Raw genomic sequence first — 18,523 nt, forward strand, 5'->3', positions numbered from 1 at the left:
AGCTGATTCGGTCGTGGTTATGGATAATGCAAGCTACCATTCAAGGCGCATAGAGAAGGTACCAACTTCAGCTTGGAGAAAGCAAGAAATTATTAACTGGCTGTCAAATAAAGGTATGCAGTTTGAGACGAATTCAATAAAGAAGGAACTACTAGCCGTAGTAAAACAACATAAATCTCGCTTCATAAAATATGCCGTAGAAGATGTAGCAGAAAAGTATAAAGTAACTGTGCTACGCCTACCGCCATATCATTGCGAATTAAATCCCATAGAACTTATATGGGCACAAGTTAAAGGATATGTTGCAAGGCACAATACCACATTTAAAATGAAAAATGTCAAGGTATTGTTTGATCAAGCCATTATGGAAATCACATCAGAAAACTGGCAAAAAGCAATCCAGCATGTTTTAAAAGAGGAAGATAAAATGTGGGAACTGGACAACTTGGTCGATCAGGTGGTTGACCCTATAATTATAACACCAGGGGATGATGACAGTTCTTCGGATGAAGACTATAGTGATGTAGAATTGTAATAACGTATCCAGTAAAGTTTTTGTAGTTTTTGTGAATAAATTGATTTAAACTCCCCACAAGTGTTTCAATATGTAAAGTTCATTCGTGTGTGTTTGTGAGTATTTCCCGATTTCGGTTCGTATATATTTTATTGTTACATTTTATATTTTTTTAATAACACTGTTCTGCTGTATTACATTTTTATTTCCTTTAATATGATTTTTAAGAATGCATATTCTTTTGTCAATTAACCCACTAGCGCGCCTCTGGCTCAGTGTTTATCTGTCGATAACAATGGACTAATCCCTTAAAACAGGGTGATAACTACCTGCTCTTTATGAAACGACAGAATTTTGCAATGCGGACGGAATTTATTGACGGATTATTGACGGATTACCCTGTAGCGCTTTTGAATACTTCATGAGATTTTATTACTCTACACTCATTAGAAATAGATTATAGCTACTTTGGACGCAAGTATTTATTCATAGGTTCCATCCTTAGTATATTACATCGTTGGTAATTGATTATTTTTATGATTTTTGTTTCTGTTGATATAAAAAATTCGATTAGGATTTTTTCTACTGAATTTTTTCTCTACGCTGAAAAACTAATCGAGATCTTGCCGTTATACGTTTGCGTATCAGTGTTAAAATTACCTTATACATTGCCCTTTAAACACCTAAATATAAACAAAGTATAACTTTCCACATCTTGTAGTTCTGATATTCGCTGCAAAATAAATGTTGAAATGTAATGAAATATGTTATAAAAACCATCCACGTCTTTCGGTGAAATTTTTGAAGCATGCAAATAAATATTTTCGTGATTTGACAATTTTGAAACAGTAAAATTTCTAGGAATAATGGTTTTATTAAAAAGTTGGCTTCAACACTTGTTAACAATTCAGATATGATTTAATCAAATTATTATTGCCTGAAGTTTTGTTGGTGTAAGAATTTATCGCCAGACTTTTAGTACATGGTGATTAGGCGCATTTTTAAAGTAATTTGCATGATTATCAGCTGCTTTAAAAAGTTTTGTAGTATTCGTTAATTATCATCATTCATAAGTAAACTGCACGTAGAAATCACACTTTTATATTATTTGTTCATTATGTTGTAAACATATGTACGCAGGTAGACGTGTAGACAATTTAAATCCACATACTTGCTCTACATTAAATGTAGCCTAGAAAATATATAAACAATAACAAATTGGTGTTACAAATTTTTATTTTGTTGATATGAAGAAATATATTAAAAAAGGATTTAACGATTATTAATTTGATTAACCCTTTTCCAATCAATGTAACAAGAATGTAACATTTTAATTTTAGCCCCTATTATGCAATTATTCTATAAATAGACAGTATACATTTTTTAGTTTAGTTTTTTTGTTGTTTATTTAACTGTCAAAAACCTTGTAAAACATTTGTAACAATTTTTTTACATTACCACATACCCTGATATATTTATATAAAAGTGAACGTATTAGATTTGGGCATTATTTGGGTTAAGAAAAAAATATTAAAATAAAACTGACATCCATACAAATATTTGTGAAAAAGTACATAGTTTTGTAAAGTAATTAAACAAATATATAAAAACCACTATGAAAAAAAAATGTATTCCTAGCATAAATGTTCAAACTGCGCACCAAACAAAAAACTAGGTAAAATAAAAATCGATCAAAAATGTTTGTTTCCAGCATCAGTCAAACTTTACCAATTTTAAATGCAATTTTAACATAGTGGTTTTGTACATCCCAAACAAACAGGCTTTTTGCAACGCAAGCACAGGTATTTTGTCATCCTGCGATTTCTGCTAGGACACAAAACTGCAAATCTTGCGTTTTCTAAAATATGAACATCCGTCTGATTGTCATCTTGTTCTTCTTGAACTCCCAAGTATCTGGCTAATTGTAAGACGTAATTGACGTGGAATGTTCGTCATTGTCATTCGTCTTTTCATGTGATCTTGCACTAACTGCATAGCCAACTCCAAAGCAAAAACACTTTTTTCTTTTATTACTGGATTGTTTTTGTAACACTGATGTAGAATATATGAATTTGCTATAGAAATGTCCAATATGCGGAAAAAATCGTTAAGGGCCATCTTCGGTTTCAACGGCTTGAGGTGCTTTTGGAGCATTTCTCTTCTAGGGAATCTACACCTCCCTTATTCTCATTATAATAAGAAATAATTTCTGGTTTTTCAGTAGAGGGATCACTCACTATAACGTCTACTATGCATTGAAGATATAAGTACTGTAGCCTTTCCCACTTTTCCTACATGAGAAATTAAGGTACATTCTTCCCTAAATCCATAAATTGTTCACCCTTCAGGTCTGTTTCTGTTGGGCAGAAAAGATGGAGGTATTTCAGCCTTATTTTTTTTTTCAGTGTGCCCACATAAGTCAAGTTTTTCGTTCGTAAAATATCTAATAATTGAATAGAAGAGTACCAATTATCAGCTGTGATATTTCGGTTGCTACCAAACAGCGGTTCAGCTAAGCGCAACACAGCTTGTGTAGGCTTTAGGAATTTTTTGTACTCATCACTTATACCAAATCCATCTGAGTCTTTTCCGCTGTAGATATAAGCATTATACAAATAAATAACCATTGCTTGTATCTGTAAGACACTGTATTTTGAGTCCGTATTTAGCCGGTTTGTTAGACATGTACATTTTAAACCGGCATTTACCTCGAAAACTTACAAGCATTTCATCAATTGTGGCAGATTGACCAAGTCCGTATACACTTTGACAATTTTCTATGAAAGTATTGAATATAAATGAAATAGCTGCAGTTGGATCATCTTTTTTGCGTTCCTCCCTGTCTTCAGGATTGTCGAATCGGATAGCAAGTAAAAGAACAGCAAATCTTTTTTTGCTCCTGATTGCTTTGAATATTTCTCTTCCAGTTCCATCTGTTGCAAATAAACGGTCTATATTTTCGTGACTGGAGTTGAAAATGGTAGTGTAAACAAGGACTCCCAAAAATGCTCTTGACTCAATAACATCCATTTCTCTAAGATGATGGATAGAACTAGCAGAATATTTCTCATGCATTGATCGTAATTTTGTGTTTGTATTATGCTCAATATGTTGTAGAATGTTATCACTAAACAACATATTCCAAACAGACAAGGGTATCGCAGCCTCACCGAGCATTTTTGCCTTTGTTTTTAGAATTGGCACTTTTATGACAATGTTGTGTTTACGTGTTCTAGATGAGGGGATAACTTCTGACGTACACCACCTGTGTCGATTTTTACCATAAACATAGGTTTTGTCACTATCACTTATCGCTAATTCATCAATCTGCAGGCTCGTCAGAATCAGAAAATTCCGAACATGTATCGTGTTCAGATTCAATGTTATGGTCTTCCAAAATATCGTCTACATCACTGTCACTATCACATTCCTCATTGTACACATCTGAGGAACTACTCTCGACCTAATTGTTGCGATAACTTTTTAGGAACTGAGAGAAACTTGTCGCAAATACACTCACTTGTCAAGCTCCAATAGTTTAAGGATTAGATAGAAGTACTTGCCTGTGGGCGGTGCCAATTTCCAATAAAATATAATTAAAAATATGGAATCGTCTGTCAGACGACGCCGGACCAGCTAAGGGTTAAGGCACTAAATTATTGCCGTACGGATGTAATAAGATTTTTTTTAATTATGAGTGTTGCATTGCAGTTAGGCTTTGACTTATAACGACGACTCCCAAGGTATCCGATTTCAAATCCTTTTAACTATCAGAGCCGATAAGGATTCCTACACCTGCAGTATCAGCAGTCAGCGAAACCCGAGGTTTTTACATGTTCCCACTGAGTCAGCAGTTATTAATATTATAAAATAACTTGTCGTTCTTTATTATATTCATTCATTATAATTAAAATTATAACACGTTACTTTGCTCTTTGTATTTTCAAAATAAAATTATTTTTTTAAAGTAAGATATTCCAGTTGAAATTTAATATTCATAGCTAAGACAGGACAACGCATAATAAATAGCCAGTTTTTCTTCTATTGTCTGATATTAATAATTGATGTCACCCATCTCCTGCTTTCCGAGTACGTCAAATAATTCCGCAGGATTTCTTTTATGCCACCCTTCTTGATTTCTCTCATGCCTCTGTAATATGTTCAATTGTTTTCTACTCGATATCTAGTCAATTATACGACAGAACAAATAACAATTGTTTTCTGTTCTGACGTGTTGAGGTGATATGTTTTAAAAATATTTTATGATTTATAAACACATATACATAGAAAAATGCTAAGAATCACTATTGGCCGCCTAAAAAACCTCAAAATACTATTAAAAGTTTGTAGAGTCAATGATATTACATTTTATTAAAAACTATAATGTTTTGGAACTAGTCATATTGATACGGTACTATAGATATTATATTAAGTGAACAGGTGTTATGTTAATATACTTCCATTCTTCATCCGAAACATATTCATTCGTTTAGTTCATTGAATGTGTTCAATAGTTTGATTACCACGAGATTACCCTTTTCAATCTCTATTATTGTCTATTTTTAGAATTAGTTCAAAAGTTAATTTTAAAACTAGCGTATATTTTTAGTACCATTACCACATTAAAAGACTAATTGAGTATAATGTAAATGTTAATACATATATGATTCTTAACAAAGTTACTTGGACGTCGCATAAGGAAAGTAATTAAATTATCAGTAAACTTGTCCTTGACTTGTTCATTTATTATACTGAATTTAGGCTCTTATCTGTTCAATAGTAGTATCTCATAGATATTTTAGTGTCTACATTCAATCCAAAGTTCACATGTGACTAATATAAAATTTCAGTTTATTTAGTTCTGAGTGGTATTAGTTATGTATGATGAAAAGAGGCATAATTTTGCAAAGTGAATAGAATCAATTATTTTTCATTTGTGTAGGGTACGCAATTACTTAACTAAATTACGTAAGACATAATTACCAATATAATTGACTAGTTTTTTTAAGTTGCTGGATTGAAAGTTATCAGGTATAATATTGGGAATAAATCGCACATAGTTATAATACGCACATGGATAAACCGAACATAACATGATATTGTTAATATAATTAGACATATACATATGTAGATAGACACTTTGTATAAATTAAAATGTAAAATGGTCTAAATATCCTTGTCTTACTTTCTGCCATGATCAAATAGAAAATATTTATTTAAATTGAAATAAGTTTAGAACTAATAAACGTATAATATATTCCATATATACATTAAACGCCATTAAACGTGATGATCGCCAACATCCGGAACGGATAGGCACTTTAAGAAGAAGATACATTAAACAGAGTCGTTGCCTGTTTTGCTCTTTAAATATCTGAAAGGGATCTTTCAGCTGGTTTTGGACTCGTTCGATAAGAACTGTATACTGTTCCCCTCCTAGTTTTCGCATCCATTAAGTTTGTTGTTGTTCTTCTGTCTAATAACATATTCTCTATCGGGTTCAATTCCGTACCTCCTCCAATAACACTGATAAACAAACGACGACCTTTATAAGTTGGAAATTTTAATCCCGTAGACAAGCCTTCAGTAAACTCCTGACGATCATTTGTAACCTTTTTTTCCTACCAAACTTTTTTTACAAAGATCTTCGTTTATCCATGTTTCATCCAAATAAAATATTAAGTGCCTTGTGTTATAAATTTTGGAATTTCTCTTAAAAATCGCTTCCTCAACAAATTATTTATTCTTTCATAAGCACAATATTTTTTACCGTGCTTGCCCATTTTAACATTGCTCATTTATCCATTAATCATTGCAAATTACAAATTCATCACTCAATTGGAACCTTCAATTTCATTATCAAGGGCGAATTGTAAATGATTTATTTTATTTATATTTAAAACGTTAGTTGGTTAAATTATATAGTGTAATATCGCTGGAATTTTATCTTAACATCTTCTGAAATTTTTCTTATGCTATTTTGATACCTAAAATACAGCTGAAACTTTACAGTACAAAATAAAATATTTTTGTTTTAACAAGCATAACATACTGTTATATTATAATAATTCATTAACAATAATTATTTGTTGTTAAAACATTTATTTACTCTCAATTACTTAATAATAGAACACACGTTTCTCATTTGAAAATTATAAACCATTAAACGCTAATAACCAGTTAACTATTCAATCTAAACTGTTGGTAAACAATAATTATTTTAACAGAGATGTTAACGTGTCTGAGAAATATTTAAAACTCATATGTTAAACCGTTAATAACAACAGCAGTAAGCCATATTTCAAACGAGACAAATCAGAATAGAATTTATAAAGGACTCACAACAATTTCTTCAAAAACTAGCAGAAATATATTGCAATCCCAACATGCTAGTCAGTTTTGATATTACCAACCTATTCAACCTCTGAAAAAAAAACTTAAAAATAATAAAAACTAATCTAAAAAAGGATGATTCGTTGAGAACAAAAACAAAACTGAATATATCAGCTATTGTAACGATAAGACTACCAAAGAGAATTAAAATACTATTATAAAAATAATACTTCAATCAACCATGGGAGCTTATCGTCTATGCTTCGCCTAGCTCAGTCTCCCAAGTGTGAATCCGTCTTGTCTTAAACTATTAATTAAACAATGAAGTTACTTAGCTGGTAGCAAATAAAACAATTATTTAACTAATCATGTTTATTGAACACATAAAACATATTTAAATAGCAAAAACAACCCTGCCAATGCTTTACATTAAATAAATTTGAACGATACTTATGGGATCGATGGGCTGCTTGCTATTATATTTCTGTGGCCTCCCAGTTAGCTCCTGACAGCTGCAGTTATTCCATATTATATTTCGATACCTAAACTCCAAAACCTCTCAACTGAAAATCTTCAAATTTTACAGTATGGACAAAAAGCTGTTTATAACAATAAATGGACGAAGAATATCTATTTTTCTTTGTTTTATTATTGTCACAACTTTCCATGTGATTTGAGTTAAACATTACTGAATTTTAGTTCACAAAAATTATTTAAGGTAATTGAGAGTTTTTAAACATACATCCAGAAACCCAGATTTTCAGTTGAGAGGTTTTGGAGTTTAGGTATCGATTTGCCCAATTAGGTGATTAGGTCCTCCAATAAAGTGTTACAGAAATATCCCATAAAACCAATAAAATCTTCAATACAGCCAATTATTTAAAATACAATAACAGCCTGTATTAGAGAAACATCAAAGGGGGTTTAACTTCCTTGCCAATTATTTTACCAAAATTACAATGAAACAAATAGCAGATGGCAAGGATAAAATGAAATAGGATTACTATTGAACTTAGTTAAATTTTGTTAGATTCCTACATGCACAAGGATTGAAAACGTGGCTTTGAAAGAAGTAAGGTTATGAATATTCAAAATGTTGTCAGAATTATAGAATATAGATTACACTGAAAGTACTCACCCTAAGAGAATTCTGAAGACGATAAAATGATATTTTTATGCCTTATTATATTATTTTATATTATTATGCCTTATAATAATTTTGCCTTCTTTTATAAATTTCAATTATAGACAAAAAAATAATATCCCACCATGTCAGAAAAGCAGATTGACAGAAAGTCAGTGGGAGACTGCAATGAAGTTGCAGATGCACAGATGTCATAGGATGTATGCCTATGATGGAATTAGCTCTTCTGTCAACATAGAACAGAATATCTAGTCTACCGGACAGAGAGAGAGAGAGAGAAGGCAAATATTTATTCTATCTGGAAGAAAGAGAAAGAGCGAATAGTTATTCTACCGGACAGAAATAGAGAGAGGGCGAATATTTATTCTACGGAACAGAAAGAGAAAGAGGGCGCCAACTACTTTTTGAATAAAAAAAAAGTAAAATTATTAGCTGATATATTGATGGAAGAATTTGAGCAAAATACTGTATACAAACATGAACAAAAACCCACAGTATGGTGGAAATATGTAGATGGTGTGTCCTCCATTTGGCCTCATGGATCACTGCACTGAACAAATTTTTGAATGACATTAACTGCAAAGAAGAATCTTACTTATTTTACTTACTCGAAAGATCCACCATTTACTTACTAATTAATTCCTGTTCTATCTAATTCAAATTGTCGCATAAAATCTGATATAACTAAATTAGCATTATAAAAATATAAAATGTAAAAATTATGATTTTTATTTCAAAATCCAATATAAATAAAATAATTAATTGGATGTTGCTTGTTTTTCAGATGAAAAAGAGAGGTATGATCCAACTGGGTTTAGGGATGCAATAATCTCTGGACTCGATAAATGTTCTAACGATTTTGAAGCTATATCTCGATATTTGGACAGTGCTGGTAACAAATTAGATTATCGTCGCTATGGCGAATGTCTCTTCGATGTACTCATCGCTGGGGGCATCCTGGGTAAGTTGAATTTTTTATTGGCCTTATATTTATTTATATTTATTTTTCGAAGTATATACTTGAAGGAAATTTAGATCAAACAATTCTGTATGACCATAAAAAAAGCATTATTATTACTTCAATAGAATAGCTGAAACTATTGATCAACATGGTTTTGTTCCGTATCATAGTTGCAAATTAATTATAGTTACATTTTAGTTAGAGTGCCCGTCGGCAAAAAAGTGATAAGATACTCTCTCAAAACTTTGAGTATCGCTTCATTGGCCCGAATCTGACACGATTTCCCTCTGCGACTTTTTTTTGGTTCTGGGTCGAAAATTTTCATCCGTCAGACAGGAAAATCGGAAGACAAGTTCCGTCAGACAATATATTCTTTTAATTAAATAGCTTAAACATTATAAGAAAAACACAAAAATAAAAATATTTAACAAAATATGCGTTTTTTGTAAATATAATTACAATACAAATATATATTACAATATAAGCTAAAAAGTAATATTTATTTATTGGTACTTGATTTTTGTTTAGTGTTGCAATTGCCAATAATGCAGAGACACCATTTAAATCGCGAAACGCAGTGGCGTGCTATCGGGATGCTCCAAGCTGGCAGAAGTCAAAGAGGCGTTGCTGAGGTCTTCCACACGACTAGAAGTGTCATTAATCGTTTGTGGTTAAGGTGTCAAGAAACTGGTAATGTTACTGAACGTAATACAAGCCGTACAAAGATAACCAACAAGATTGAAGACCGTTTTATTAGGTTGCAGGCTTTGCTAGATCGCACTGTAACTGCATCACAATTACAAATGAGGCTTCAAGAGACTCATCAGGTATCTGTAAGTGGCCAAACCATTAGAAATAGTCTGCATGAAGTAGGATTAAAAGCTCGAAGACCTGTGAGAGTGCCTGTGTTATCCAAATGAAATTGCGTTTATCGACTTCAGTGGACACAAGAACACGCAAATTAAGTTGGGTTCCAATTTTGTTCACAGATTAGTAACGATTTGGATTTGCAGCAGATACAAGACGGACAAGAATTTGGTTACGATCTGGCAATGATGAACGATTAGCCACCGTGCAGGAGTTTCCTAGACATGAGATGACATCACTCTTGGTGGAAGAACCTATCTCGTTTGTCTGGAACGGTTTCTAAATGCAACAGACTAGAGCGATATTATTTTCGAGCCTATTGTTGTACAATTTGCACAACAAGCTGGTTCCCAATTTCAATTAATGCACGACAATGCGCGTCCGCATACTGCCAGGGTCGTGCGAACATTCCTCGAAGATAATGAAATTGAGGTTTTACCATGGCCTGCACAATCGCCAGATTTAAACCCCATTGAACATGTATGGGACATATTGAGCATATATGGGACATATTGAGGGTTTTTCAATGGAGTGGAACAGAATACTGCAGCTAGGCATTGGCCATCTGATCATGAGTTTGCTTACAGATGTAGGACGGTAATCAACAACCGTGGAGGTCATACACTATCTAACTTAACCTAAAGACTACTTTGTTGGGAGTTGAGAGGCAACAAATTATTTTTTTATTTTTTTTTGTTACATTTTTTGTTTTATGGTTTTATGTTTTATTATAAAAGTTATTGCGATACTTCTAAGAAAACATGTTTATTTTATTCGGTATACTTGTTTTTAACTTTTTATTAAAAATATTTGAAATCCTTCTGTAATCTCGCATTTTGTTTTTGCCCCCTAAATAATTTTGATGTGTGTACATATTTTAACGCCGTTTTTGTCCTCGTAACTTATATTAATGTCAATCTTCTATTAGTTCCAGGAGGCACACTATCACAGGAAGGTGATGGTCCGTACCGAACGGAGGCATGTATTTTTAACACACCGGACGAAATCAATATGGACATAATGAAGAACTGGGAACAGGTGTTCATCAAACTGATGCGTCGCTATAAGTATTTGGAAAAACTTTTCCAGGTTAGTAAAAACTGGTAAACTGACACTAATATAATCATACATGTAACATAAAGGAATGTATACTCCATTCCACGAATATACGACGGTTTTAAATTCGGTTTAAGGTATCGACTTAAATGGTCCAATGTGCCGAATTGTAAAATAGTAAATTCTCCTCATTTTTAAAATACTGTTATGGCAGATATAAACCTTAGATTTAAATATGAAGTCATGATATAAATATAGAGTTGGAGTGGCAATATCCAATGCTTGTTGCCATGTTTCCAAGACTGCCTCGTCACTGTAACCCTGGTATCCAATATGGTTATCATAATATGTTTTGCATATCCTCCAAATATATTCAATTGGATTGAATTGGCAATGATAGGGCGGTAGTCTTAACACACGATGTCCAAAGCTATGTATAATTTAAGGATTTTTAATAAAACTTTTTGTGACATATGGTATACAGCCAACTACAGGAACTTAGATTCCTTGTGGACAAGGGGATTCATTGAGCCCCACGCTCTTCAATTTGATCATCGATAAAATCATCAAAACCGTTAACAAAGGATATATATATATATATATATATATATATATATATATATATATATATATATATATATATATATATATATATATGTTTGGTTGTGCATGACTTTTAGCTAACGTTAGTAATTGAGGCTTAAAACAGTATTGAGGAAATGTAATATTTTTATTCTTTAACCATTCTTTTATTTTATCTACGGTCCAGGTGTTTGTTGGTTGCTTAGTTAAAATTTCTGAGTGGTACTCAGCATTATCCAGTACTATAACGGATGGTCCATGTAAACTTGGCAACAGTTTTTCTTTCAACAATTTCACAAACATCTCCGTATTCATATTGTTATGATAATCGGCTGATTTTGATTTTGATGAAAACACAAAATCTGCTTCCTCAATAAAACCATGTTTTCCACCTGCATGCACTATAATATATCTCTTTCCCTCGTTATCGATGTGTTTTATGGATTTTATGCTCTCGTCCTGCCAAATTCGTTTGATACCGCCTTTAGCAAAAATCCATGTTTCGTGTAAATAAACGAACGAAGAACATTCTTTTTTAAATTTTTTATAATTTCTTAAAAATTCTATTCTTTTGTGAAGGACACTAGCTCTTTCACATAAAGCCTTTCTCTTGTCTTCCTTTTTAAACTTAAAGCCAATCTGCCTTAAAACTCTCCAGTGACTTGTTCTGGAAATTTCAAATATATTTCTGTCTTTTAATTTTTGTAGCACTGAATCTAAAGAAACATGTTCTTTCTTTTCGCGCATTTTATATATTGTCTCACGGATTTCAAATTTTCAACCTTCGGGAAGATCTATAGTCTTTGGTTGTCGGCGAGATTTATATTGTGCGATATTTTGTTCACTTTGTCCACTTTTTTTTTTTTTGCTTTTTGCAAAACCGACTTAAGTTTTGTTTCACTAATTCAGAGTGCATCACACACACGTTTATGTACGGACTGAACAGGTTGCAAAGGGCCCCCGTTTGTTTTCTCAGCAGTAAAATAAAAAAGTACATTAAATATAAAGTTGTCTACATCTATAACACGTCTCGGCATTTTTGGCTTCAATAAACAAATACACTACACTAAACTCTCTCTTAACGGACACTCTTCACCGGAAACCTCTATACGGACGGTTTTTAAAACTAAAATCAGTTGGCGATATATGAAACTGTATGTAAATTTTCGTTACTTTTTAATATCTGTAACGACTCGGTACTTTAACTATCAATAGCCGGTATGTTATACCCGTTACTTTCGGAACTTTTAAGAGTACATCCACTCAAAGCAAACAAATATTTAAAACTAACAAAGTGAAATATTATATAGATTCTTTTTCTGGTTTCTGAACCATAGTTTCAATTTCTTTTCATTTATATTAAAAATAGTACATTTATTTTTATTATAGTTGTAGTACCTAATAAAGTAATAAAATAGTGTAATATCAAAGAAACCCGGCACGCCTCTTTGGTGTATTCATTTCACCGAAATCCAACCCAAATGTCTGATGAACACATTTGCGTAAAAATGAGCGTTTGCGTAAAAATTTTTGTTATTTTCGGATTAAATTTCACAATAAATTTTGCGTCTATCTGAACATCTATTAACTTAAATAATTTGAGTTCAGATGTCATACTAACAGTAGACCCTTTTTATTGGAATAATAATTAGACCAATTTACTTTCATACTTCTACTTGCACAGTAAAATATTCGTTGTCGCAATAGTCCCAAACAGTCGTATATTCGTGGAATAACCTATAGACAATTTGGTGTATCCAATGTTATTGTTAATTGCTGTAGATTAATGTGAGTATTGGTCCGGATAAGCAGTGAAATAAAATAAATATGCTGAATTTGGTTAGTGTTGGAAGTATTTATATGCTGTATCATCATCATATATATGCCGTTAAGATTTTAAATGGGTTGTAACTCTCTATAATCAATTATAGATCTAATATTTGATCGATAAAAAAGAAGAGATGTTTCAATATCAGCTCCCCATCACGGTTTTGAAACTGCTGATTTAAGAAAATTTAAACCTTTATTGCACCAATTTAACATAAACTCTATATGTAATTAAATCAATTGACTTAGGGATATTGTGACGAGTGAAAATGTAGACAGTAGATTTGTTTGGAGCAATTTCAAATCCGTTTTGATAGAACCATATATTAATACAGCCTTACATTTTTTTTTAAATCGTCAGCATATTGCTTGAAATTTAAAAGTTAATGCTAACTTTACACAAATCCGTAGTATATATATTTAACTTATTCATGATTATTTTCGAATTCGCCTCTAGTTTTGATACATCTAAATATTCATCTTCATTTACAGCAAATCGGGTTTTTTCTCTATATTTTCCATTTTGTTTTTATTTTATCCATGTCCTTTCATTAAGCTACTGAACTATTACTTCGTTTGGTAGTTCATAAAGGACTAGATTAAAGCAAATTCTTACCTTAAAAGTATATCACTTTGAGTACTTTTAACATAAAACTTTGCAACAAGCTTAACGGTTTTGTTAACTTATAAATTGCACACGAATTACACAGTTTTCTTAAATCTTCTTGTTTGTTTTTAGGACGAAATCAAGAAAATACTATTGTTTGTTAAGTATTTCCTACCGTCCGATCGCAAGAAACTGTCTGTGATGCTGTACATATGGATAGCGAATGGCAGCATACCTTTCACAGCCGTTCTTGTCCTGAACAATTCTCATCTGGTGAAAGATCACCTAGCGTTAGACTTCCTTATTGACATATTCAAAGCATGGCGTCAAGAAAAAGGTGTCAACTCACTGCATTCTGCTATCAAGAAATCCAACATTGAATCTCATCTTACGAGCTTCATACCTGATACAAAGCAATCGCAGCTGTACTTTCGAAATGCCTTTCAGGTAAGTGAAGTATCAATGTTAATAAACTTTATGGATTCCTGCAAATATGGCTATTATTGTTTTTTATTGTCTTGGATCGTTAGTCATGCGGCCAGTAACATATATCACTCAATTTGTAGTGTAGTGTGTGTTAAGTAATTGCATTGTTACCATGTAAAGTTGGCTTCATTGTCTGTACAAAGAATCGATTATTATACACGAACGACCTAATACAATATGACTTAATTACATTTAAAATATTTTAAAAATTTATTGCTTATTTAAAAATTACATTTTAAATAAGCAATAAAATAATACAACATACAGATTATCATTATCAAATAAATTGTTGCTAATTTTATCTTAGTATAGCCTTTTCAACCGCTACAAGAAATAATACAAATAAAAATCTGAAACTTGCCAGCCTTTTTCTATTATTTTTTTTTATGATTTTTAAAACATAGAATTTATCTATATCCCTTTTGATTTATTGAATCTTCTGCTACAAGGATAAAGTTACTTTAGGTAGCAGTAAAACTGTAAGAAAAAAGTTATAATCTGAGATATATTGCATTATCACAAAAAGAAATACAAAATTATATTATTTGTTATGATACATATGACAACAGTTCCTTCCTTGAACATACAATGATGGACCTTATATATTATGTATGAATGTTGGGGAAATAAGTCTTCTACTTACAATCCATAATAGATTTTATTGTTAAAAAAGAGAATGGGCTACCAGTTTCGCTGTTTACAAACTTTTACAGCATCTTCAGGTCCTCAAGAAACTAAGGCTAAAATACATAGTGTATATAAACAAATGTATATATATATATATATATATATATATATATATTATATGACAAAACAAACAAACATTTATTATTTCAGTAGTACAGAGGACTCAATAGTCAGTCAATCATGACGAGTAGATAAAATAAAATAGAAATATGTTCATGTGTTTTAAATATAAATTAGATATTAAGTTGAGTCATTTTTAATAAAATATTATAAACGATAAATGAATGAACATGAATGAAAATTCTTACATATCAGTACAATTCTTATCTATACATCCAATGTAACGTGATAATGTTATCGTTGTTATAGATCTTAGTAAGTTGTTCTTGCATAACCTCTGCCTTCCAGGTACTCTCGGAACAAAAACATACACAAACATACAACACAAATATGAAAAATATAAAATAAAAAGTTTTACATTAAAATTTATATGAATGTACGTCGTTACCCCATATTTGGTCTGACAGTGTTAAATTAAAAAATATAAAATGGGGGTTTTTTAAAAACTTTGTTGTTTTTTGGTTATCGGTTTGATGACAGGACTGTAAAGTCACATATGTCATGGTCGTGCATCTTGCTGTCCCTTGGCAGATATCCTGGAAGGCATGGGAATGTTTTTATAGAAAATTCAAATTAAGGGGAACGCATATTCCCCTGAGGAGTTGTAAAATTTTAAGCAACGCCTTCGTTCATAGTGCAAGGCGCCAAGATACATCCGGCTTCAGTAAAAATCAGCCACTGACGAGTAGTGTGCAATTCTTTGCATAAAATTATTTTGTTGCCAACTTTCCGTCGGTAAACCTTAAACTCGAACACTTATATTTGAGCTTAAAATGCAATTCTTGTAGATATTTAGCTGTGGTAGCTTGGAAATAAAACAATAATTATATATATATATATATATATATATATATATATATATATATATATATATATATATATATATATATACCCGGTATTTAGGCGTTCCACGCCTTTCCGGTAGGGATCTATGGAGGAGTATCACCTAGCCGCAAGCCCTTATCTCTTGCCGTACTGCTCCACCATAGGCCGATCAGATACCAGCATATTCTAGACTAAGCCGCAGATTCATTTTAGAATTTTAAACTACTGCTTTAGTCTTTTTGTTTGCTATTCACCGAGCCGGGGATTTGAACTGACATCTCTCGCATTGAAGCGAAGGAGAAGCCAGCCGCCCAGCCCGCTTGGCTATCCGATCGACGAAAAACAATAATAAAACAATAATTAACTTAACATTAACTAAACATAAATATTATTTTTATAAGAAAATAAAACAACTAAAAATTATTCTAAATAATTAAATTCAAGTTAGAGGCATTTTTAAAAAAATCTCTAACCAATTAAATGTTGAACAAACCACATTTTGCGCTAAACAAAATCCGAATGTATCAACTAAAGCAAGTCTCATTGTATTCAGCTGATTTGGCTGTACCCGACTACAGAGTTGAACAATTTTTTCTTGCAATTCTGCTAAATTGGTAGCTCGTTCGAATTCATGTCGATATAATTTTTTATTTTAGCATTCCCCAGAAATAAAAATTCAAAAGTGCTAAATCTGGTGATCTAGGGGGCCATTTTATTGTTCCTCGTGTAGAAATTAATCGTCCAGGGAATGTTTGTTCCAAATAATTTGTAACTTCGATTGCATTATGTGCTGGGCAACCATCCTGTTGAAACCAGACTTCGTCGAAGGTGACTGCAAGGTTTCGAGCTACTGGAATAATCTGATTGCGCAATAAATCTAGATACTTACGTCCATTCAGATTTCCCGTAATAAAAAATGGACAATTATATTATCGTTATAAAGTCCAGTCGACCATTTAATTTCTTTGGGTTTTTTGTTTTCACTGCAATACTCAAATGTTTATTTTCCCTAGACCAATAGCGAACGTCAGATGGATTATGGCGTTTATAAATGAAGATTCATCGGTAAACATAACATTTTTTAAAGAGTTATTTTTCTGATTTGATTTTTCCATCATAGTTTCACAAAATTCCATACGTTTAAAATGATCGCCTGGAAAAGTTCTTGGGTGGATTGTACTTTATACCAATTGTATCCATTTCGTTTTAAAATATTCTTTACAGTCATCTTCTTTAGGTCAACTTCTTCTGCAATTTGTCTACTCGAACAAGGTGGTTCTTCAGCAGTTAAACAAACTTGCATTTCGCGTTCAACAGAAATTTGTTTCGATCGTGGTTGATCCGTTGGACGACATTTCATACAGGTATTTATGCAACCGAAAGTTTTTATAATTGATCGAACTGTTTTCTCTGTCGGAATTGGGCGATTTTCAAAAGCAGCAATAAATAACTGTATTATTTCTATAATAGAATGGTTCCCATAATATCATTTCACCATCTGAATCTTTTCTTCTGAAAAATATCGTTAATTATTTGTTTTTAACCTTTTACCAACACAGCTAAAAATCAAATAGATAGACCATAAACCTGCTGTACAGATAAAACACCGCCTATTCTTTTGAGGGGAAATCATGCACTCGTAGAGGGAAACACCGTTTATACCATTTGTTTGTGTACTGAAGTGCGTTGTTCACGCTGTTGTTACATATCAATTTCTCAATTCAGTGTTCTTTGATAATTTATCAAGTAATGATATAATCGTTTAAAAAATAACAGTTACGTAATTACTTTATGTACATTTTTTTGAGGCAATATTAATTTTCATTGTACAATAAACTGTAGCGGATTTAAATATTATTTTACACTCATGTATCCGACTAATATTTTAGAAGGAATGATGTAACAGAAATTTTGCAACACTGGTTAAAAGTTTCGCTACTCCAACATGCGTGGATTGTGTCTCACTCATATTCAAACAATTAAGTGTTATCTTTGTTCCACATACTGAATAACGTATACGGTAGTTGAAAATTGCCATATCGGTATATGTAATTGTGTATTTCTTGCCTATATTATTTGAAAATGATTTCTTTTTCACAAAATGTTTTTTAACTGGTTGAATCACCAAACAATATTAAATGTTCTTTCTTTGTTTAGGATAACGGTCTAGAGGAAATACTCAAACTGTACAACGACCAGCACCAACAATTAGCCAAGAAAGAGCTACAGGTGCTATTAGCTGATAACCTCAGTGAGAATAAGCCTCTACGTGATATAATTAATGAAATCAAAGAGATTGCCTTGAAAGATAATATACAAGAACACGAAATAGCGTGTATTATATGGACTACTGTCATGGACATTCCAGAATGGTCTAAAAAGGAGGTAAGTTATATTTTATCCATTAAATACCACAACATTTTTCTTCCAAATCCACATAATCAGTTTGCCCTTGCTTCATTGCCATGCTAGGAACATATCAAGTTTTATATGTTTCGTTTTATAAGTCTCAGA

General features: G+C 31.9%; 1 protein-coding gene across 2 annotated transcripts in view; it reads left to right on the forward strand.

Annotated features, from left to right (window-relative positions):
- kra (basic leucine zipper and W2 domain-containing protein kra) overlaps positions 1–18,523 on the forward strand; it is a 63,135-nt gene that overhangs the window by 29,991 nt on the left and 14,621 nt on the right. For both annotated transcript variants that reach the window (XM_072523550.1, XM_072523551.1), the window contains exons 3-6: positions 8,776–8,952; positions 10,748–10,908; positions 14,024–14,338; positions 18,167–18,394. In XM_072523550.1, the coding sequence (XP_072379651.1) occupies positions 8,776–8,952; positions 10,748–10,908; positions 14,024–14,338; positions 18,167–18,394 (881 nt within the window). The remainder of the gene's footprint in view (positions 1–8,775; positions 8,953–10,747; positions 10,909–14,023; positions 14,339–18,166; positions 18,395–18,523) is intronic.

This window comes from Diabrotica undecimpunctata, chromosome 2, assembly GCF_040954645.1.
Source record: "Diabrotica undecimpunctata isolate CICGRU chromosome 2, icDiaUnde3, whole genome shotgun sequence".
In the NCBI taxonomy this organism is placed as follows: domain Eukaryota; kingdom Metazoa; phylum Arthropoda; class Insecta; order Coleoptera; family Chrysomelidae; genus Diabrotica; species Diabrotica undecimpunctata.